The 23447-nt window shown below is 45.0% G+C and overlaps 1 protein-coding gene across 7 annotated transcripts in view; it reads right to left on the bottom strand.

Annotated features, from left to right (window-relative positions):
* The window catches only part of SCN5A (sodium voltage-gated channel alpha subunit 5), a gene marked incomplete at both ends in the record, with an annotated part of 85866 nt that overhangs the window by 9209 nt on the left and 53210 nt on the right, over nucleotides 1-23447 (bottom strand). For all 7 annotated transcript variants that reach the window (XM_082664513.1, XM_082664515.1, XM_082664517.1 and 4 more), the window contains 5 exons: nucleotides 259-540; nucleotides 2379-2501; nucleotides 6250-6423; nucleotides 21143-21297; nucleotides 22210-22330. In XM_082664513.1, coding sequence (XP_082520639.1) covers nucleotides 259-540; nucleotides 2379-2501; nucleotides 6250-6423; nucleotides 21143-21297; nucleotides 22210-22330 — 855 coding nt within the window. The remainder of the gene's footprint in view (nucleotides 1-258; nucleotides 541-2378; nucleotides 2502-6249; nucleotides 6424-21142; nucleotides 21298-22209; nucleotides 22331-23447) is intronic.

Raw genomic sequence — 23447 nt, 5'->3', positions numbered from 1 at the left:
TGGTTCTGCCGTAGTGCTGAAGCCCCAGGCCATACTTGGAGAATATAGCATCTTCCTTAGAATGGAAAATCTGGGGCCTTCCCAAGCAGCCAAGAATTCCCTGGAGAATCCTAAGCCTCCTTTGGGCAACATGATCCTATCGTGAGGATCCAGAGTGGCCCCGCTCTCCCTCACCTGCCCACAGCACAGGGGAAGGTGCCTGTTGCTGGTCAGCCAGTAGGAGGAAGGAAGGCCCTTCCCTACCCCCACAGGACTTACCACCTGCAGAAGGGCCAGGTACCCGGCCCCCACGTTGTCAAAGTTGACTTTCACCTTGGTCCAGTACAATTCACCAGTCACGTTGAAAGACACACAGTCGCTCTTGTTGTTCACGATGGTGTAGTTCAGGGGCAGGTCTCCCTCAGTCTGGTTGATGCATCTCCCAAACTTCCCCGCGAAGAGGTTCACGCCCATGATACTGAAGATGAGCCAGAAGATGAGGCAGACGAGGAGGACGTTCATGATGGAGGGGATGGCGCCCACCAGGGCATTGACCACAACCTCAAGTGGGCAGAGAAGAGGCTCAGTTCCTGGGGGTGCCCAGAACACACACCCTTTTCTAGAGCCCCAAACTACTCAACCTCCTGGGTATAGGTCCCTATGGGGGTGAGGAACAATTCCTGTCCCCAGTGAAGGGGAACCCATGGCTGGAAGCTCTGGTGGGCAGCGAGGGGAGTGAGAGAGAACACACACGCCTTTTGCTTTGCACCCTAAAGTCTGACACAGCTCAGAACATCTGCCTTTCCCTTCTTGGCTCTGCCTGGAATCCATGACCTTCAAACTTAATTTTCAGCAGGGTCTCTGCTGGATGAGTATGCCACAAGTCTGATGAGAAAGGGCCTCTGGAGATACACTCTCTGAGCTAAGCTTCTGATTTCCTTTGGGGTTGCTGCTACCGGGATGGATGGGTGTTCTCCTGTAAAGTGTGCCCAGGGGACCTCCGGGTGGTACGTCTGGAGGGTGCTCTGACAGCCCTCCCATGCTGTGGTGGGAGCAGGGCTGGCAGGGCGGGTGGTGTGCACGCTCCCTGTGCCTCTGCCCTCCCCAGGGAGAGGCTCTCTGACCCCATGGGGCCATGGCCCCATGCTCTTCATTTAAACTCACAGCACCCAGGAGAAGTATCCTTGGCAAAAATAACTGGGGACTCCACTCCAGTGAGGGACCTAGTTCTCAGCTGTCTGTGAGCCAGGAACATGTTTGCCACACAGACTAGGAGCGGAGCTGGTGTGGGGCTGGGCGGTGGATATGGTAATGCTGACACAAGCAAAGAAGGGGGTCGGTCCGCGGCCCCCCAGCAGGCATGATGAACCTGGGAACAGGGTGGGAAACCAACTCTCCCGTTTGCCCTTCTCTGGCTCTGTGGCCAGCAGCCACAGCAGAGGCATTCCTGGCAACTAGTGTCTCTCCCATGTCCCCTTGTCCCAGAACAAAATGTCCTTGCTCCCAAAGAGACATTTAACTTAGGTCGGATTATTCACTTGTGAATGGCTTCCCACCAGAAATAAACAGCTTGCTTCTCCATGGATCGGGCGTGTGAGCAAAGTTCAAAACCATCAACCAAATTGGGGCTGTGTAATGGTGCCTGCTGGGTCAGTGAGAGACACACAGATGTGTCTGCTAAAGTCACAACAGAACTGTGAACATTTTGTAAAAACAAGAAACAAAAAAAAACCCCACACACAAACACATGGGTTCGTTTTCTTGCTATATAAAATGGATAATGTTTTTTCTTGGTGGGCTTTTCAATTTGCCTTATATGTGCACATTCTTTGGTAAAATTTGGTGACTTGAAAAAAACGCAGAGGGCTCTGCACTTAGAAAATAGTGCCAAAGAGCTTACTAAGCAAATACAAGCTGCTCTCTCATGGTGAGAATACAGCTGGCTCCTTCCTTGCTTCCTTCATCCTCCCTAGCACTGCCCTACTGCCTGTCACAGACAGAGGAAAGGCAGCCTGTGATGGCCAGGAGGCAGGGGACAGGGATGGACACATGGAGCCGGGGCGCACATAGACACGAGGCCCCGCTGGAGAGCAGAAGCCGAAGGGGCCCTGGGCCGGTGGGGCTGGCTGCAGCTGAGACGCCTGTGCCCCAGGCCTCACTTCCTCTCCATTATCCAGGGCTCTCTGGCCCTCGTGGAGCCCACAGGGCTGGGAGTGGCAGGCCTGGGGGGAGGTTCGCACAGCTCTCCATCTCCGAGTGCCACCAAGCCCAGCCGTGCTTCCTGGAGATCCTGCACATGCTCCCACCGGGTCAGGGCCGCCTGGACAGCAAGTGGGCCTGCGGGTCCCCTCCATGGAGCCACCTCCCACTGCCCCTGTGGGAAGAGCCACCCCTCTTACCCTCATGCCCTCAAATCGTGACAGGGCTCGCAGGGGTCGGAGCGCACGCAAGGTCCGCAGTGACTTGATGGGGCCCATCTCAGCAAAGCCCAGCGCGTTGGCCACCAGGCTGATCAGCGAGACCTGTGGGAGGCAGGGTGGGAGTGGAGCCACGGGGACAGCTCGAGACAGTGGCAGGGCTCCTGGCCCACCGAAAACAGGCGGGGTGTGAGAGAGCCAGCAGGTCTTCCTGTGTCCAGTCTTTCTGATTCCCGGCTGGATCGTTTTCACAGGCTGTCCTGCGTTGGGCCAGCCTTCCTGCGGCCCAAGAGGCTGGGGGCAAGCCCAAGCATGTCCCAGCTATCAGACCTTCACTGAGGGCCTGCTATGTGCACTTCACACACACACACACACACACACACACACACACTCACACGTCTGTAATAGCCGCAATCACCCCAGGACTTGTAATGCACCTCCCAATGCTACAGATGAGAAAACTGAGTTCCAAAGCCACCCGCTAGTGTGGAGGAGCAGGGTCACAAAGCCTGGGCTTTAGGTCCCATGTGCTTTCCTTCAAGTCAGATTCTTGGGCCTGCCCCTTCCCTGCCCCGAAGTAGACTCTCTGGGGAAGAAGGACTGTCCTGAGTTGAGTATGAGCAGACAAGACAATCCTGGGGCATTTCCCCAAAGCTGGACCTCACAACATTCTGCCGTCTTCAAAGAAGGGAAGCGCAGATGGAGCCCCTGAGGGCTGTTCTCTGCTGTCTGCTTTCTCTGCCCCGCCCTCACCAGGGCATTTCCACCCAGCGGATTTTATCCTTCTAAAGTTCCAGGGGCATCCAAACCCTTCTTATGTCACTGCTGGCCGGTGATCACAGGTTAGAAGTGGCCTCCTGCCTGACCTCGCCGGCAATCACCATTACCACCACCCTAGCTCTGAGGGCAGCCTGACGGTGGCGAGGGGCTGCAGGCGGGGCCCTGACTCCCGGACCCTCCTCCCAGGCTTGGAAGCAGCAGGTTGGGAGAAGGCTGGGCACAGGGGCTTGGAAGAGGAAGACTCCCAGGATGGACTTCTGTGCTGCCCCCACCCGGGAGAGGATGAGGGGCATCTCTCAGGGACTTGCTGCTGAGGGCAGCCAGGTCCGGCCAGTCTCCCCGCCTAGCTCCCAGCAGGCCAGCCTTGTCTGTTGCTTCCAAAGCTCACCCTGCCTGCTCCACCCAATGTCAGTTGATGGCAACTCCATCCTTCCAGCTGCTCAGGCCACAAGCCTTGGCATCATCCCTGCCTTCTCTCTGTCTCTCACATCCTACATCCAACCCATCAGGATTTCCTGTTGGCTCTGCCTTCAAAATATGTCAGAAGTCCAAATATTTCTCACCGCTTCCACTGCCACCATCCTGGCCAGGCCGCCATCATCTCTCCCCTGGATCACTTCCACAACCCCCCAACCTTCTCCCTGCCTCCACTTCCCTCCCCCACCACCCTGACAGGGTGATTCTTTCATAACATGAGTCAGATGATGTCGCTCTTCTGTCCAAAGCCCTTCAACGCCTCCCCATTTCATTCTAAATAAAGGCCCATGGTTTTCAAAGGCTGCATCCGTTCTACCCCATGCAGTCTGGCCTCATCTCCTGCACTTCCCTTCCCCACTCCTCTGCTCCAGCCACTCTGGCCTCCCTGCAGTTCCTCAAGTATCCCAGGCACCCTCCTACCATAGGATCTTTACACTGCTGTTCCAACCTCTGTTTGGAATGTTCTGCAGACATCCGCCTGGCTAACCCCAACCTCCTTCAAATGTCACCACAGTGAGCCCACTCTGGCCAGCCTGTTTAAAGTTCTAATCTCTATCTTCCTTTCTCCCTGAGTCCCGGCCCTCCTAACCCCCTTCCCTCTCTACTTCCTCTTCTCCATGTGTATACATCACCAGCGTAATATAAAGCTGGCTCATGTATTATGTTTCTGGTTCACAGTCACCTTCCTGAGTGCAGGCAGGGGTTTTGTCTGTTTTGTTCCCCAAGATCCTCAGCATCTACAATAGCACCCACATACAGTAGATGCTCAATAGTATCGAAAAAATGCATGAATTGAACATGGAAACATCCTTTTCCAGACCTTGAGGCCTGAAGTCCACCATTTCCATGAAGTGTGGGGATAGGGGGGCATGGCCAGTGTCTGGAAAGCTGGATTCCAGCACCCACTTCCTTCTCCTTGACCTTGGGCCAGGCCCTTCTCTGCTGTGAGCCTCAGTTTCCTTCTCCACAGGCTAATTCTCCAATCTTGAGAATTTCAGGCCCTTAGGCCTGGCCTCAGCGGAGTTCCCCAAGGTGGCAGGTGGTGGGAGGTGGGTGGGCTTCCCCAGAAGTCTTTGCAAACTCTATCTGGCCTGCCCTGGGGGAGTCCCAAAAAGCTGCAGGAACAGCTGGGTGAGGGGGCCTCAGGGCAGAGCTGCCAGGATCCCAGGCCTTCCCCTGGCCCTTTGGCAAGGAGGCTTCAGGGGTCCTCTCCCTCATCTCAGGGAGGCTCTGAGGGCTCTAGGCTGTAAGAGCATCCTGAGCTCCCCCCGTCTCTGCCAACCCAGCACCTCTCACCCCAGCATTAGCATCGGCCACTTGGGGGTGATGAAAGAGGCCTGGGCTGGAGGCCCAGCAACGCGGATCTGTGTCTCCACACATACTCTAGCCCACGGAGCCATTCAAGTTTGTCCTCCCACCCAGGCCTGGACACTGGCCAGGCCCACTGGCAGCTGAGCCCCTCCCTTTAGCTTCTGGGCCCGAAGTGGGGACTAAGCACAGGCCTAAGCTCTTCTATAACTATAGGAAGGACAGCCCCTGCTGGTGGGCAGAGCTACGAGTGTCTTCTGGAAAGCTCTTCCCAGCCTGCAGATCCTGACCCACATCCTGCTGTGCGAGACCCACCACAACCAGATGATAAGTCCTCGCCGGAGCCCTTCGCCATGTTCCCTCTGCCCTTAGGGAGCACAGATCCAAGGCTGCCCCGCATTCTGAGTCTCAGTTCTCACCCCGCCATGGCTACCCTCCCACCTGACTGTGCTCAGGAGCCCCACAAGACCCTGCACTCACCCTGCTTGGTACCCAGAAGTGTCCCGGGGCCTGGGGAACTGTGGGGCAGGGGCCTCCCATTCCATCTGCCAACTGGGTGCTCAGGGGATATGCCAACCTCCTGCCCCAGGTCCCCTGGGCACACCGGAGGTCAGGCAAGCCCTGCCAGCTGCCTGATCACCCAGGGCAGCCACCTGGAAACCCTCAGCCAGTGTTCATGCTTTCCTCCTTCTCACAGGGGACTGCAACCCCTCTCATCCTCCCCAAGTGGTACCTTCTACCTGAGCCAGGAGGATCTCCTGCCTGCCCAGCACTCTTTCCCCAGTCCCGTGCCCTCTGGTCTTTGGCTCATTCCATCTCCTATACAACACCTCCTCTGTGTGTGGACATGTAGGCTCTTAACCAGTCATCTCTGTAGTGGGCCTGACAGACACTTCACAAGGTGCCGTGGTGAGGGCTGCAATACGGGCTCATTGCTCCCCCTTCTGGACATCCTGAGAGGGTGGGACCCCACTCCTACCCTGGCTCACACCGCTGCGGGAACTGCACTTCACTATCCCCCGTGGTGAGTATAGTTTCTCCCAGAAGCCTAGGTTTCCCTGTGTCCCCAGTCGGGGGTTTTGATGGCAGAGCCCAGGTATCCGCTCTGTGACCCCAGACTCAGGCTTCCTGCCCCTTTGCCCACCCTGTGGCACAGCCAAGATGTTCCACTTCGTCCTGCTGTCTCCTGCTGCCCTGTCCTTCTGTCCTTCTGTCCCTCGGCCTCAGCTCCTTCTCACACTGGCAACGGGCGCCCCCCTCCTCTCTTCCCTTCAGGGGCCACACTTACACCCACAATGAGGAAATCGAGCCAGCACCAGGCATTGGTGAAGTACTTCTTGAAGCCATAGGCCACCCACTTGAGCAGCATCTCCAGCACGAAGATGTAGGTGAACATCTTGTCGGCATACTCCAGCAGGACCTTGATGGTCTTCCGCTCCTCCAGGTAGATGTCCTCGAAGGCCTGCAGACCAGGGTAGACAAGGTAGACATGATATCCTGACCCAGCCAGTCCCACCCCGCACAAGCCTTCATCTCTGACAGTATCTGCTGCCCAGGAGAGCGGGGCAGAGGGGAGCCATGTCGTGGAAGGGATTCCTGAGTGAGCCCTCTGAGCCGCGTGTGCACCATTGCTGGGTTAGGAAATGATGTTATGTGGTGTGTGGACAACAAGGCAGAATGTGTAGTGAGAATGCTTCTTCCTTCACTTTAAAGAGCAAGTCTCAGTTCAGTGCTAGTGCATTGTTAAGACCTCTCTAAAACAGCTCAAGGCCTGCTGCTAGAAACAGCACACACTTTCCCCACCCCCTCTACTCCACTGTGTTTTTACTCAATTTACTTTGGCAATTCCCTACTTTTCATAGGAAACAATATTTGTTTCCAATGACAACAATCATTCAAAGTTGCCCTTTAAAATAAACTTATTTAAACAAACAAAAAAACAGTGAATGTTCATCTAAGGCAAAATTTTAAAGAAATGATAGTAAAGGCGGTTTGTAGATATGAAGATTAGGAAACACAGGACTAGATGAAGTCAAACCTCCTGCAATCCTCAGCATCTGGGAGTCAACATTCCTAAAATGCTAGAAGTTGTCGGTCTTTCCCCACCTCCTCACTGCTGCCTCAAGCCAAATCCCCGAGCCAACAGAGAGACTCAGATGGCCCCGCTGCCCTCTTCTAACTCCAGGCTTCTGATCTGTACCTGCCCCTCCTGAGTTACCTTCCCCTATCCAGAATGTGCTCTGAGGCTCCCAGTCTAGGCAACTGAATGCGTCACTGAGGGCCCCAGGGAGCTGCCTCCACCTGTCGCTCTGGGCCTCCCTGTCTGACTGCAGGGCCCCTGTGAGCTACAGTGATCCAGGGGGCCGGTGCTGTCAGCAGTCAGATTAGCAGACCACATAGCTAATCTGGTCCATGTAGATATGACAACAGGATAATTCAGGCCCCAAAATGGACTTTGGGAGTTGTTCAAGACAGAAAGTAGGCCTGTTTTTTTCTGAGTATAAAAATGTATGTGTCCTATAAAAAATGAAATAATACAGAAATTATAAAAAAAGAGAATAAACAACAACAAAAAAACCAAACAACCCAATCAAAAAATGGACAGAAGACCTAAATAGACATTTCTCTAAAGAATACATACAGATGGCCAACAGGCACATGAAAAGATGCTCAACACTGCTAATTATTAGAGAAATGCAAATCAAAACTACAATGAGGTACCACCTCACACTGGTCAGAGTGGCCGTCATTAAAAAGTCCACAAATAACAAATGCTGGAGAGGGTGTGGAGAAAAGGGAACGCTCATACACTGTTTGTGGGAATGTAAGTTGGCGTAGCCACTGTGGAAAATAATACAGAGGTTCCTCGGAAAACTAAAAATAGAATTACCATATGATTCAACAATCCCACTCCTGGGTGTATATCCAGACAAAACTATAATTCAAAAAGACACATGCACCCCCTGTGTTCATAGCAGCACTATTCACAATAGCTAAGACATGGAAACAACCTAAATGTCCATCAACAGAGGAATGGATAAAGAAGATGTGGTACGTATGTACAATGGAATACTACTCAGCCATAAAAAAGAATGAAATCATGCCATTTGCAACAACACAGATGCAACTAGAGACTATCATACCAAGTGAAGTAAGTCAGAAAGAGAAAGACAAATATATGATATCACTTTTATGTGGAAACTGAAATATGACACAAATGAACCTATCTATGAAACAGAAACAGAATCACAGACATAGAGAACAGACTGGTGGTTGCCAAGGTGGGGGGGATGGGTTGGGAGAGGGAGGGAGTAGAAGGTTGGGGTTAGCAGACGTAGGCTTTTATATACAGAATGGATAAACAACAAGGTCCTACTGTACAGCATAGAGAATTATATTCAATATCCTATGATAAACCATGATGGAAAAGAATATAAAAAAAAGAATGTATATATATGTATAACTGAATCACTTTGCTGCACAGCAGAAATTAACAAACATTGTAAATCACTATACTTCAATTTAAAAAATTGATTAAAAAAAGAGAATAAAAGGCATCTCCAATTTTATGGCACTAAAGTAACCTCTGCTAACATTTAGGTTAACATTCTTTCAGCTCTCACTATTTGTGTGTATATATTTGAGTGCACGATTTTATAAACAGGCTAAAATATTTTGCTTTAAAATTTTTTTCCATGAAACAATCTTTTGTGAATATTTACCTACTAAGTAATGTGAATACATACAAGATCTATCATTCTTTTTAAAGGCTGTATATTATTTCATTACTTGCATATACTACTGTTAATTTAGCCATTGTTTCCAATTTATCCCTAGTAGAAACAACATTGCAATGAGCACAGTGTCTGATTATGTTGAGGATAAATTTCTAGAATTGAGGTGCCAGGTCAAAGTTATACTTTTGGTACAGATTAGGAAAAGGACCTCCAAAAAGGGACACCAATTTGAGACTCCTTCCACAGTGCATGAATGTGGCTCTTTCCCCACCACCCATACTGGTGCAGTTTCTCCTTTGTCACATTTCCCAGACTAATGAATGAAATTTGTATTTGTTACATTTTAATTTATCTTATTACCAGTGATACTGACATCATTTCCTTGGATATTTGCAGTGTTCTCTTTATAAATTGCCTGTTCATGTCCTTTACCTATTTTTTCACTTGATGGTCTGGTTTATTTGGGGACATTAACTCTTTGTTTTATATACTTTATCCTAGTTCTGTGCCTTTAAATTTTGTTTACTTTTGTTTACCGTACTGAAGTTCTACACTTTACTTTCAATTATATAATTTAATATATTTATATGATTTGTTATGATTTTCATTTAGTAAAACCTTTGGCATCATGTTAAGAAAGTCCTTGCCAGAGACTCCCTGAACAAGATGGCAGAGTAGAAGGACTTGAGCTCATCACCTCTCATGAAAACACCAAAATTACAACTAACTGCTGAACAACCATCGACAAAAAATGATGGGAAACTACCAAAAAAGATACTCTACATCCAAAGACAAAGAAGAAGCCACAACAAGATGGTAAGAGGGGCACTTTTGCGATACAGTCAAATCCCATGCATGCCAGGTGGATGACATACAAACTGGAAAATAATTAGATCGCAGAGGCTCTCCCACAGGAGTAAGAGTTCTGAATCCCACATCAGGTTCCCCCAGCCTGGGGGTCTAGCATTGGGAGGAGGAGGCCCCAGAGCATTTGGCTTTGAAGGCCAGTGGGGCTTGAGTACAGAAGCTCCACGGGACTGGAGGAAACACAGACTCCACTCTTGGAGGGTGCACACAAGGTTTCATGTGCACTGGGACCCAGGGCAAAGCAGTGACACCATAGGAGCCTGGGCCAGACCTACCAGTTGGAGTGTTTAATCTTTTTACATTTAAGGTAATTATTAATATGTACGTTCTTATTACCATTTTGTTCATTATTTTTGTTTTGTTTTTTTTAGGTCTTTTTTACCTGGGTCTTGAAGGGTATCCTGAGGAGGCAAGTGTTGCCTGTGGTTCACTGTGGGGGCAAGGACACTGGTGGCAGAGGCCCCAGGGAATGTTCATCGGCATGAGCTCTCCCAAAGGTCAACATTTTGGTACTGAGACCTGGCTCAACACAGCATCCTGCAGGCTCCAGTGCTGGGATGCCTCAGGCCGAACAACCAACGGGGTGGGAACAGAGCCCCACCCATCAGCAGACAGGCTGGCTAAAGATGTCCTGAGCTAACAGCTGCTTGACACACCCCTGCTCAACAGAGGGACAAGACTCAACTCCACCCACCAGTGGGCAGGCACCAATCCCTGACACCAGGAAGCCTGCACAAGCCCCCGGACCAACTGCACCCACCAGGGGGCAAACACTGCAAGTGAGAGGAGCTACAATCCTGAAGCCTGAGCAATGGAGACCATAAAAACAGAAAGTCAGATAAAATGAGATGGCAGAGAAATATCTTCCAGATGAAGGAACAAGATAAAACCCCAGAAGAACAAATAAGTGAAGTGGATATAGGAAATATACCTGAAAAAGAACTCAGAGTGATGAAAGTAAAGATGATCCAAGATCTTGGAAAAAGAATGGAGGCACAGACAGAAGATAAGATACAAGAAATGTTCAACAAGGAGCTAGAAGATTTAAAGAACAAAGAGATGAACAATGCAATAACGGAAATGAAAAATACACTAGAAGGAATCAATTGAAGAATAAATAAGGCAGAAGAACAAATAAGTGAGCTGGAAGACAGAATGGTAGAAATCACTGCTGTGGAACAGAATAAAGAAAAAAGAATGAAAAGAAATGAAGACAGTTTAAGAGACCTCTGGGACAACATTAAACATACCAACATTACAAGGATCTCAGAAGGAGAAGAAAGAGAGAAAGGGCCTGAGAAAATATTTGGAGGAAGCACAAAGAGTCCCATACAGGATAAACCCAAGGAGGAACACTCCAAGACACATATTAATCAAACAGACAAAAATTAAAGACAAAGAAAAAATATAAGAGTGACAAGGGAAAAGCAACAAATAACATACAAGGGAATCCCCATAAGGTTATCAGCTTATTTTTCAGGAGAAACTATGCAGGCCAGAAGGGAGTGGCATGATATGTTTAAAGTGATAAAAGGGAAAAACCTACAACCAAGAATACTCTACCTAGCAAGGCTCTCATTCAGATTCAATGGAAAAATCAAAAGCTTCACAGACAAGCAAAAGCTAAGAGAATTCAGCACCACCAAATCACCTTTACAACAAATGTTAAAGGAACTTTTCTAGGTGGATAAGAAAAGGCCACAACTAGAAACAAGAAAATTTAAAATGGGAAGGCTCACTGGTAAAAGCAAACATGCAGTAAAGGTAGGAAATAATCCACACACAAATATGACATCAAAACCAGCAATTGTGAGAAGAGGAGAGTACAAATGCAGGATATTGGAAATGCATTTGAAATTAAGAGACCAGCAACTTAAAACAACCTTGTATATATACAGACTGATATAGCAAAACCTCATGGTAACGACAAACTAAAAATCTATAATGGATACACACACGGAGAAGAAAAAGGAATCCAAACACAACACTAAAGATAGTCATCAAATCACAAGAGGAGAGAACAAAAGAGGAAGGGAAGAAAAAAGACCTAAAAAAAACAAAACAAAAATAATGAACAAAATGGTAATAAGAACATACATATTAATAATTACCTTAAATGTAAAAAGATTAAACACTCCAACTAAAAGACACAGACTGCCTGAATGGATACAAAAACAAGACCCATATATATGCTGCCTACAAGAGACCCATTTCAGATCTAGGGACACATACAGACTGAAAGTGAGGGGATGGAAAAAGGTATTCCTTGCAAAGGGAAATCTAAAGAAAGCTGGAGTAGCAATACTCATATCAGACAAAATAGACTTTAAAATGAAGACTGTTAAAAGAGACAAAGAAGGACACACAAAAATGATCAAGGGATCAATCCAAGAAGAAGATATAACAATTGTAAGTATATATGCACCCAAAATATATACTTACAAAAAATAGGAGCACCCCAATATATAAGGCAAATACTAACAGCCATAAAAGGAAAAATCAACAGTAACAGAACAATAGTGGGGGACTTTAGCACCCTACTTTCATCAATGGGCGGATCATCCAGACAGAAGATCAATAAGGAAACACAGGTCTTAAATGACACATTAGACCAGATAGACTTAACTGATACTTATAGAGCATTCCATCCAGAAGCAGCAGAATACACATTCTTCTCAAGTGTACATGGAATATTTTCCAGGATTGACCATATGCTGGGCTACAAAGTGAGCCTCCATAAATTTAAGAAAATTGGAATCATATCAAGCATCTTTTTCAAACAAAACGCTATGAGATTAGAAATCAACTACAAGAAAAAAACTGTAAAAAACACAAACATGTGGAGGTTAAACAATATGCTACTAAACAACCAAAGGATCACTGGAGAAATCAAGGAGGACATCAAAAAATACCTAGAGACAAATGAAAATGAAAGTACAATGACCCAAAGCCTATGGGACATGGCAAAATCAGTTCTAAGAGGGAAGTTTATAGCAATACAATCTTACCTCAGGAAACAAGAAAAATCACAAATAAACAACCTAATCTTACACCTAAAGCAACTACAGAAGAACAAACAAAACCCAAAGTTAGTAGAAGGAAAGAAATCATAAAGATCAGAACAGAAATAAAATAGAAACAAAGAAAACAGTAGAAAAGATCAATGAAACTAAAAGCTGGTTCTTTGAAAAGATAAACAAAATTGATAAACCTTTAGCCAGGTTTCATCAAGGGAAAAAAAGAGAGAGGACTCAAATCAATAAAATTGGGAATGAAAAAAAAAGAGAAGTTACAGTGGACACCACAGAAATACAAAGGATCATAAGAGACTACTACAAGCAACTATATGGCAATAAAATGGACAACCTGGAAAAAGTGGACAAATTCTTAGAAAGGTACAACCTTCCAAGACTGAACCAGGAAGAAATAGAAAATGTGAACAGACCAATCACAAGTAATGAAATTGGGGCTTCCCTGGTGGTGCAGTGGTTGAGAGTCCGCCTGCCGATGCAGGGGACACGGGTTTGTGCCCCAGTCCAGGAGGATCCCACATGCCGCGGAGCGGCTGGGCCTGTGAGCCATGGCCGCTGAGCCTGCGTGTCCGGAGCCTGTGCTCCGCAGCGGGAGAGGCCACAGCAGTGAGGGGCCCACGTACTGCAAAAAAAAAATAAATAAATAAATAAATAAAAAATAAAACTTCCAACAAACAAAAGTCCAGGACCAGATGGCTTCACAGGTGAATTCTATCAAACATTTATAGAATAATTAACACCTATCCTGCTGAGACTACCTCAAACAATTGCAGAGGATAACACTCCCCAACTCATTCTATGAGGACACCATTACCCTGATACCAAAAACATATAAAGATACCACAAAAAAAGAAAATTACAGGCCAATATCACTGACGAGCATAGATACAAAAATCCTCAACAAAATACTAGCAAAGCAAATCCAACAATATATTAAAAGGATCATACCCCATGATCAAGTGGGATTTATCCCAGGGATGCAAGGATTTTTCAATATCCACAAATCAATCAGTGTGATACAGCACATCAACAAATTGAAGAATAAAAACCATATGATCATCTCAACAGATGCAGAAAACACTTTTGACAAAATTCAACACCCATTTATGATAAAAACTCTCCAGAACATGGGCATAGAGGGAACCTACTCAACATAATAAAGTACATATATGACAAGCCCACAGCTAACATCATACTCAGTGCTGAAAAGCTGAAACATTCCCTCTAAGATCAGGAACGAGGCAAGGATGTCCACTCTTGCCACTTTTATTCAACATAGTTTTGGAAGTCCTAGATACAGCAATCAGAGAAGAAAAAGAAATAAAAGGAAATCAAAGTGGAAAAGGAGAAGTAAAACTGTTACTGTTTGCAGATGACATGATACTATACATAGAAAATCCTAAAAATGCTACCAGAAAAGTACTAGAGCTCACCAGTGAATTTGGTAAAGTTGCAGGATATAAAATTAATATGCAGAAATCGGTTGCATTTCTATACACCAACAATGAAAGATCAGAAAGAGAAATTAAGGAAACAATCCCCTTTACTATCGTCTCAAAAAGAATAAAATACCTAAGAATAAACCTACCTAAGGAGGCAAAAGACCTGTACTCCAAAAACTATAAGACACTGATGAAAGAAATCGAAGATGAAACAAACAGTTGGAAAGATATACCATGTCCTTGGATTGGAAGAATCAATATTGTCAAAATGACCATACCACCCAAGGTAATCTACAGATTTAATGTAATCCTTATGAAATTACCAATGTTATTTATTGAAGAACTAGAAAATTTTAAAAAAATTTGTATAGAAACACAAAAGATGCTGAATAGCCAAAGCAATCTTGAGAAATAAAAACGGAGCTGGAGGAATCAGACTCCCTGACTTCAGACTATACTACAAAGCTACAGTAATCAAAACAGTATGGTACTGGCACACACACAAAAATATAGATCAATGGAACAGGATAGAAAGCCCAGAAATAAGCCCACCTGCAGTCAATTAATCTAAGACAAAGGAGGCAATACTATACAATGGAGAAAAGACAGTCTCTTCAATAAGTGGTGATGGGAAAACTGGACAGCTACATGTAAAAGAATGAAATTATAACATTCTCTAACAAACACCATACACAAAAGTAAACTCAAAGTGGATTAAAGACCTAAATGTTAGACCAGATACTATAAACTCTTAAAAGAAAACATAGGCAGAACACTCGTTGACATAAATTGCAACAATATCTTTCTGGATCCACCTTCTAGAGTAATGAAAATAAAAACAAACAAATGGGACCTAATTATACTCAAAAGCTTTTGCACAGCAAAGGAAACCATAAACAAAACAAAAAAGGTAACCCACAAAATGGGAGAAAATATTTGCAAACAAAGTGACCAATAATGGATTAATCTCTAAAATACACAAACAGCTCATGCAGCTCAGTATCAAAAAAATAAACTCCCCAATCAAAAATGGGCAGAAGATCTAAATAGACACTTTTCCAAAGAAGACATACAGATGGCAAAATGCACATGAAAGGATGCTCAACATTACTAAATATTAGGAAATGCAAATCAAAACTACAATGAGGTATCACCTCACACCAGTCAGAATGGCCATCATCAAAATGTCTACGAACGGTAAGTACTGGAGAGGGTGTGGAGAAAAGGGAACCCCCCTACATTGTTGGTGGGAATGTAAATTGGTACAACCACTATGGAGAACAGTATGGAGGTTCCTTAAAAAGTAAAAATAGAACTACCATATGATCCAGCAATCCCACTCCTGGGCATATATCTGGAGAAAACCATAATTCAAAAGGATGCATGCACCCCAGTGTTCATTGCAGCACTATTTACAACAGCCAACACATGGAAGCAACCTAAATGTCCATCGACAGAGGAATGAATAAAGAAGATGTGATACATATATACAATGGAATATTACTCAGCCATAAAAAAGAATGAAATAATGCCATTGCAGCAACATGGATGGACCTGGAGATTATCATAGTGAGTGAAATCAGACAGAGAAAGACAAATATCATATGATATCACTTATATGTGGAATCTAAAAAAAATGATATAAATGAACATATTTACAAAATAGAAACAGACTCACAGACATGAAAAAACAAACTTATGGTTGCCAAAGGGGAAAGGTTGTGGGGGGGAGGGATAAATTAGGAGTTTGGGATTGATATATACACACTACTATATATAAAATAGATAATCAACAAGGGCCTATTGTATAGCACAGGGAACTCTACTCAATATTCTGTAATAACCTATATGGGAAAAGAATCTGAAGAAGAATAGATATATGTATATTTATAACTGAATCACTTTGCTGTACATCTGAAATGAACACAACATTGTAAATCAACTATACTCCAATGTAGCATAAAAATTTAATTAAAAAAGACTGTAGGGACTTCCCTGGTGGTCCAGTGGGTAAGACTCTGTGCTCCCAACGCAGGGGGCCTGGTTTGGATCCCTGGTCCAGGAACTAGATCCTGAATGCATACCATAACTAAGAGTCTGCATGTTGCAACTAAGAGTCCATGTGCTGCATCTGAGAAGTCTGCGTGCCGCAACTAAAGATCCCGCATGCCACAACAAAGATCCTGCGTGCCACACCTAAGATCCGGTGCAGCAAAAAATAAAGAATGAATGAATGAATAAATAAATAAAAATTTTTAATGTATAAAAAAATACTACAAAAAAATTTTAAATGAGGTACATATGAAAAAAAATGAAAAGAAAAAAGCAAAAAGAAAGCACTTGCCTATTCCAAGGATAGAAAAAAAATGACGTTTCTTTTCCTTTTCCTTTTTTCCTTCCTTCCTTCCTTCTTTCCTTCCTTCCTCCCTCCCTCCCTTCCTTCCTTCCTTTCTCATTTCATTGTTTTATATTACAATTTTTTAAATCTAATATATTTTGGTTGGAGCAAATATATATTTTAATTTTTTTTTCAGAGTGACTAGTCAAGTGTCCTAACACTTTATTAAAGAATCCACACAGTAGAAGTCAACACTATCATCTACCACATTTCTATATTTGCTTAAATGTATTTCCAACCTCGGTGTGGTTCTACTACTGTCTTGGTCTATTTCTGAATTAGTGTCATATGAATTTTCCTGGCCATTTTTCATAATATTTAAGACAAACTTAAGCAATGTTTTGTCAAATTCCCTTTAAAATGTTAGAAATTTATTACTGCCTTGAGTTTAATAACTCATTAGCTTTAGGAACTAATACAGTCTTTCTGCCCAAGACGAGAGTATATTTATAGTATGTTTATCCGTTTGTCTTCTTTTACACTCTCCTTAGGCAAGTTTAATAGTTTTCTTCATGTACCTCTTATACATTCCATGTTATATTCATTCCCAATTATTTTATGGCTACAATGCCTGGCATGTAAGGACTATTGGAGAAATGTTACTTGTGACTAAGTGGTTTCTGTTAGTATAAAACAACAGCAACAATTATTTGTATATTTGTTTTATAACTGGTCATATAATATTTTTAATAGTTTTTAAAATTTTTCTAAGCAATCACTATCTACAAGTAATGATATATTTCTATTATTTTAAACTCATTTTATACTTGAATATATTAACTTAAATTCTTCTGTTTTTCTGATTTTTATACTGTATGTTTAATTTTCTTGATTAATTGCACTGGCTAGTACTTCAAGATTATTATTAAATAATGAAAAACAGCTAAAAGGTAGTTAAATCATCCTTTTCTTATTCCTGACTTTAATAAAAATGTTTCTAGTGCTTTACTACTAATGATGATGGAAAAAGTTAATTTGAAAGTAAGTTTTTCATTAAGTAAAGGAAATATGTTTTATTTCTATTCTTACCAAAGTTTTAAAAATCAGGCATTCATTGAGACAATTATATGGTTTTTCTTTGTCTGACTCATATAAATAGATTTCCTAGTAGGGCATCGTTCTGACTCTTTAGGATATACCTAGCTATGACTCATTTAGTCTTTCAAATATTTTACTGGATCCTATTTGCATGTATTTTAAGAATTTTGTATCACTATTCACTAGTATAGAGTATGAAAACTGGTCTGTGGTTTTACTTCTGGTATACTTAAGGTTTTAAAAATCAGCACTATTTAGCTTTCATAAAAAGAATTTGTAGGTTTTCCATCTGTTTTCATACCCTAGAAGATTTTAAATAGGATTGAAATTATTTTCTTCCTTGAAAATATGAAAGAATCCACTCTTGGAGATGTAAGAGATTAGACCTAGTGGTTTATTTAATTGTTTTAATTTTTGAAGGAATCAGCTTTGGAAATTTTATCAGATTTACTATTTATTTTCTAATTCATTAATTTGTGTTTTTATTTTATTAATTATTCCCTTTATTTAAAAAATTTTTTTTACATTTGTTTATTTATTTATTTATTTTTGGCTGTGTTGGGTCTTCATTGCTGCACGAGGGGTTTTCTCTAGTTGCGGTGAGCTGGGGGCTACTCTTGTGGTGTGCAGGCCTCTCTCTGTGGTGGCTTCTCTGTTGCTGAGCACAGGCTCTAGGCATGTGGGCTTCAGTAGTTGTGGCACATGGGCTCAGTAGTTGTGGCTCGGGGGTTCTAGAGCACAGGCTCAGTAGTTGTGGTGCACGGGCTTCGTTGCTCCATGGCATGTGGGATCTTCCTGGACCAGGGCTCGAACCCGTGTCCCTTGCATTGGCAGGCAGTTTCTTAACCACTGCACCACCAGGGAAGTCCCTCCTTTGCTTTCTTTAAGATTAATTTGTTGTTGTATTTCTAATTTCTTGAGTTAATGAATTTATTCTTTCTATTTAATAATGAAAATGGTTAAGTCTATTAATTTTACTCATTACAGCTTTGGCTGCATCCCACATGCAGTATTACTGATACTGTTATTTTCTAGTTTCTTTCCCCCTCTCCCAAGTCGAAGTTTTTTCTATACCTCTATTTTTCCGTTCTTATTTTTCTAGATTTCATGTGGACAAAACTGGTTGAACTGTAATCTTTGATTTATGACACACTGTCATCTTTAGTCCATGAATAGACTCTATTTATTTGCTTACTTATTAATATAATGAACACCCATGAACCCACCATGAAACTATTTTCTGTTTGATCCAAAGTTTAAGAATAACTTTTACATTTTTAAGGGTTTGTTTTTAATCTTTCTATTTTTGCTACACTTAGCAGTCTTCTTATCTGTAAAACAGTGCCTATTTCACAGGGTTATTATGAGAATTAAATGTATTAATGTTTGTAAAATGTTACAATAGGGCCTGGCACATAGTCAGTGCTATTTAAGTGTTAGCTATTATTTTTATTATGTTAGGTCAAATTTATTAACTATACATATTTTTTACATATCTCATTGTCTTGTTCTTTCTACTGGATTTGTCAAGCACTAATAGAAGTGTGGTAAAATCTCACTGTACTACTGCACTGTTGCCACTTTTTTTCTGATTTTGCTTTGTATAAGTGCTATGAAATCCCAAGCAATATTCATAATAGTTGTATTTTTATTATAGGTTGGACCCTCTTTGTTTTATCTCATTTTTTACCTTGAATTCAACCTTGTTTAACATTAACAAACAAAAACACTCTGATTTTTGTTGTCATTGTTTGCAGTTGTCTGCTATATCTTATTTCCTTTTACTATTTCTGAGTCACAGTGTTTCAGATTTGTCATTTGAGAACACATAGCTGAAGATTTTTTTTCTTCAGTCCATTTAGAGTCCTTTTCTTTTAAAAGATGAATTTTATCCAGTTACATTTATTATTAAAACACATGCTTGATCTTGCCTTTGCCATATTGTTTCCTGATTTAATGCTTCCTTGTTCCTTTTTTCCCCCTATCTTTTGCTGTAAAATCTGTGTCCTTAAAAATTTTTTCCCTTCAGCAATTTCAAAGTGATACATACTCTGCTTTCTGTTAAACAAGTTTATAACTTTAAATAACACACTCTGACTTCTTTTTCTCTGTATATCATTGATGTGTTTTTTTTTTTTTTTTTTACAGTGCTTGGCTCTCTACCCTGATGAGATTCACCATTCGCTTGCCAAAACTCCTCCTCACTTATGCTAGGCTGAGCTTTTCCTCCACAGCCCAGACTAAATGGCTCTGGCTGCCCTTGTTTGTGGCTGTTTAAAAACAAAACTCGTTAACATATTGTCAAATCCTCCTTCTCTGAAGCCTACAGAGATTTGGCTCTAGCTGCTGATGGTAAAACAGCATGTAGCCTGCAAGCCATGGCTCCAGGCCCACTCTGGAACAGGGGCAGGGCAGTACAGGGTGGGATGGGAGGCCCAGAGGTTTAGAAGTGATAGCTGCAATGTCTCCCCATGGCCTGCCCCGACAGGAGGCAGCATGTGCTGGAGGCAAACAGTCTGGGATCAGAGCGGCCCCCTCCCTCTCTATAGTCTAAAGCATTCCTTGTTAGTTGCTCACCCATGGGGTTCTAAACTCCTCAACAATATCAGGTGCTTGCTCCCTCTGGGCTAGGAAAGTTTCTGTTTGTTCTGATCACCCTTCTCTCTGCCCACCAGCACCTTTCACAACCCTCTCCAGGGCTGTTCCATCTCCTAGAAGGGCTCTGAGAGATGAATAAGGTACTTGGGAACCAGATAGGGCATCCCTGGAGTGCCTCACTGCTCCTCCCGGCCTCACCAAACCTCCCTATTTTCCATAGTCCAGTTCCATCTGCTTCCTCCAGGAAGTCCTCCTGATTGCTCCAGTTCCCCCTGACCTCCCATCACCCTGAGTCATCTACTCCATTCTTACTCAACTCTCTCGAACTGATATCTGACTATCTCAAACCTGCTGAATCTGATTTCTCCAACTAGACTGGGAGCCCCTGAGGCCAGAGTCAGAGTCTCTTCCTCCTATTGCTCCTCCACGGCTCACAGGACCAGTAGATACAAGGAGAGCTTAGTAAAGATCTATTGAACAAATGGAAAGTCAAGACAAAGGACTCGGAATCTGACTCTCTTGGCTCAAATGCCACATCTGCTGCTTGTAAGTGGTGGGGCTTTGGGTGAGTTACTTAATGTTTCTACAAAGGGTTGCTATGGGGATTAAATGTGATAATGCGTGAACTACATAGCTTGGCCTCTAGCCCTAGAAGACATGGAATGAGTGGAGCTACCAGTGTAATATCAGCCTGCATTGTTAATTGCATTGAACCAGTCTGATGGAGTGTCTGACGCTGTGTGCAGGTGGGTGTGTCACCAGGGCTTGGGTGTAGGTGACTGGTGACCTGCGACCTATGCCAGCTGTGCACTGTGATCTGGGCAAATCACTTCCCTTTGTGGAACAAGGAGGCCTGGAGAGATGACCTCTGTGAGCCCTTTCTGCTCTGACCTCCATATGTGCTGTGCGTGTTGACAGTTTATGAGTTGGTCCTGATCTGAGGCCCTGGGGGAATGCATTTTCAACAGAGGCTCCGCCCCAGTTTCTGACCTGGTTTTCCAGCTGGAGATCTCCTTTCTCTACCTCCCCTCCTCCTCCATACCTCCCTGCCCAATCCCCAGGAGGGTACCAGCGCTCCACTGCTGAGCAGGATCATGAAGATGATGAACGTCTCGAACCAGCTGTGCTCCACAATGCGGTAGCAGGTCTTGCGCAGCCTCCACCAGACCTTCCCTGGGGCCTGCGTGGTGTCCACGGTGCAGCAGGGACAGCGCTGGACACAGCCTTTGGGGGAGGGAGAGGAGTCAGACCCAGTCCAGGGCCTGCAAATGCCCACATCTGATGGCAGAAAGTTGAATGGTTGAAAGAATGACTGAAACAGGTTACAATGATGGGTAATGAACTGGATAACATGGTGGGTGGGGCCATGGCAGGGGGTGGGTGGCAGGGAGGGGTGACTTTGAGTGCCGCCCTCAGGAGCCCACACTCAGCAGGTACCCTGTGGATAAGCTGGATGGACTAGGCAACCAGTAAGTAGATGAAGGGCCTGGCAGTTCTGGGCAGGGGCAAGGCTGGGGTTGGGATGAGCTCCAGCTTGCCCTGTGCTCATCTAGGAAACTCTCCCCCTGGGGGAATGTACCAGAACCCCCTGGGGTGCTGTGTCCCTGGTCTTTCTCCATGTTTGCAGTTCTGAGCCTTAGGAAGGGCAGACTCCTCACTGATAGCCCCAAATGATGTGCCACATGGAGGGCAAACCCTCATCTTATCCCCAGCGGACCTCCGAATATACCATGGATTCATAAAAGCTCTAGATGCCAATCACCAGCACAGCCACATGCCACACCCACCTTGAATATTTACAGAGGGCCTATTATATGCCAGGTGCCGTGCCAGGGCCTGAGGGAACAGGGGGAATTAGATCCAGTCCTTGCCGCTGTGGAGACACCTGGTCATGCTACCGTCCCACACACACAGCCGACCCACAGCGGCCCAGCCCAGCACGTCACGGGCACACTTGCCATGACTCATGTCACAGGCAGGTGGAGGGGCCCCCAGGGTCTCGAAGAATGGGGGAAAATTGGCAGGCACCCAGGTCAGAGTGGGGTGCGACATGGCCCTCTACCCCCAGGAGCTGCAGGTCCTCCTGCCCCGGTGGGCAGGGCTGAGGCTGGGCCAGAGGCCCATTTAGGGCAGTACCTTTAGTGAAGCAGTCCTCTGGATCCTTGACGTCCTCTCCGAGGTCGGGGATCTGCTCCAGGAGGTCAACAGTGTTGGTCATGTCTGCTGTGCTCCCCTCAGAGTAACTGTTCTCATGTGTCTGTGGGCAGGACCGTGGGGTAGGGTAGGTGAGGGCATGAGTGTGGGCTGTGTAGCAGCCTCCAGCCTCAGGCCCAGAGTCTGCGGGAGCCTGGGGCTCCCAGAGTGGAGGTGCCCAGACTATCCTCCATTGCACACCTGGGGAATCTGAGCCCGGGTGGATGGGAACCTCCCATGAAGGTCACCTAGCCTGGACCTTAGGGCTCCTGAGTTTGTGATTCTGGTCTACTGGTGTCTAGGGCAGGGTACAGGGGGTCGGGGAAGGGTTCTGGGAAAACCCTGGGAATGGGGAAGGCATCCAGGTGGAAGTAAAACAGACATGGGGTGCAACAGGGACACACACTGGGACACGGACACAGAGTGGCAGCTCGGCACACACAGAGGAAACAGGCATGCCACACCCAGAACAGAGTCAGAGCCAGGATCATGGGCACACACAGGTACCAGGTCAGACATGCAAAGGACAGGCCAGCAACCCAGCCCACATTTCTCACTCAATTCATGTGGGTGCCGGTGTGATGCACAGAGCCTGGAACAAGAGTGAGAAGGTGCTGGAAGCTTTCCTGCCCGGCTGTGCAGGGTTCTGCTGCCCTGATCCCACATAACTTGATTATAGAGAGGTGTGTGCAGGTGCCCTTATGAGTGTCTGTGTGTGTCACATGTGGGGTGCCAGTGTATAGGGGTATTGTAGTTCTGCCCACTTCCCCTCTTTGGGCCAGTGCACCCACCTCCAGCTGCCATGAATACTGTTTAGCCAGCCCCTTCTCCAGAAAAGTGTCTTTAGCCAGGGACCTGCAATCCCTGGAAATGGCTTGGTGGTTACATCGAAGCCAGGGGTGGCTGACGCCTAGTGACTGACTGATATGGAGGACACCAAGCTGAGGCTGGAATCCAGCCATCATGCCATCTGGAGCTGCTTCTTTTGCCTCATCCTGCTTCTCTCACTTCCTTATGGGTCTCTCCTGAGGGCACTCCCTCAACGAAACATCAGCACAGGAAGCCAGGCTCCAGCTCTGCTTCTAGGAGCCCACCTTAATGATAAGTATGGTGGGGAAGGGGGTTCTGTAAAGGAAGGGCAGCCTTCATTTGCTTCAGATCACGTCTACATTCCCCAGCGC

The sequence above is a fragment of the Grampus griseus genome, assembly GCF_964374135.1.
Source record: "Grampus griseus genome assembly, chromosome: 10".
NCBI lineage: Eukaryota > Metazoa > Chordata > Mammalia > Artiodactyla > Delphinidae > Grampus > Grampus griseus.
Note: the sequence above shows the minus strand (reverse complement) of the source record. Positions and strands in the feature narration are given on the sequence as shown.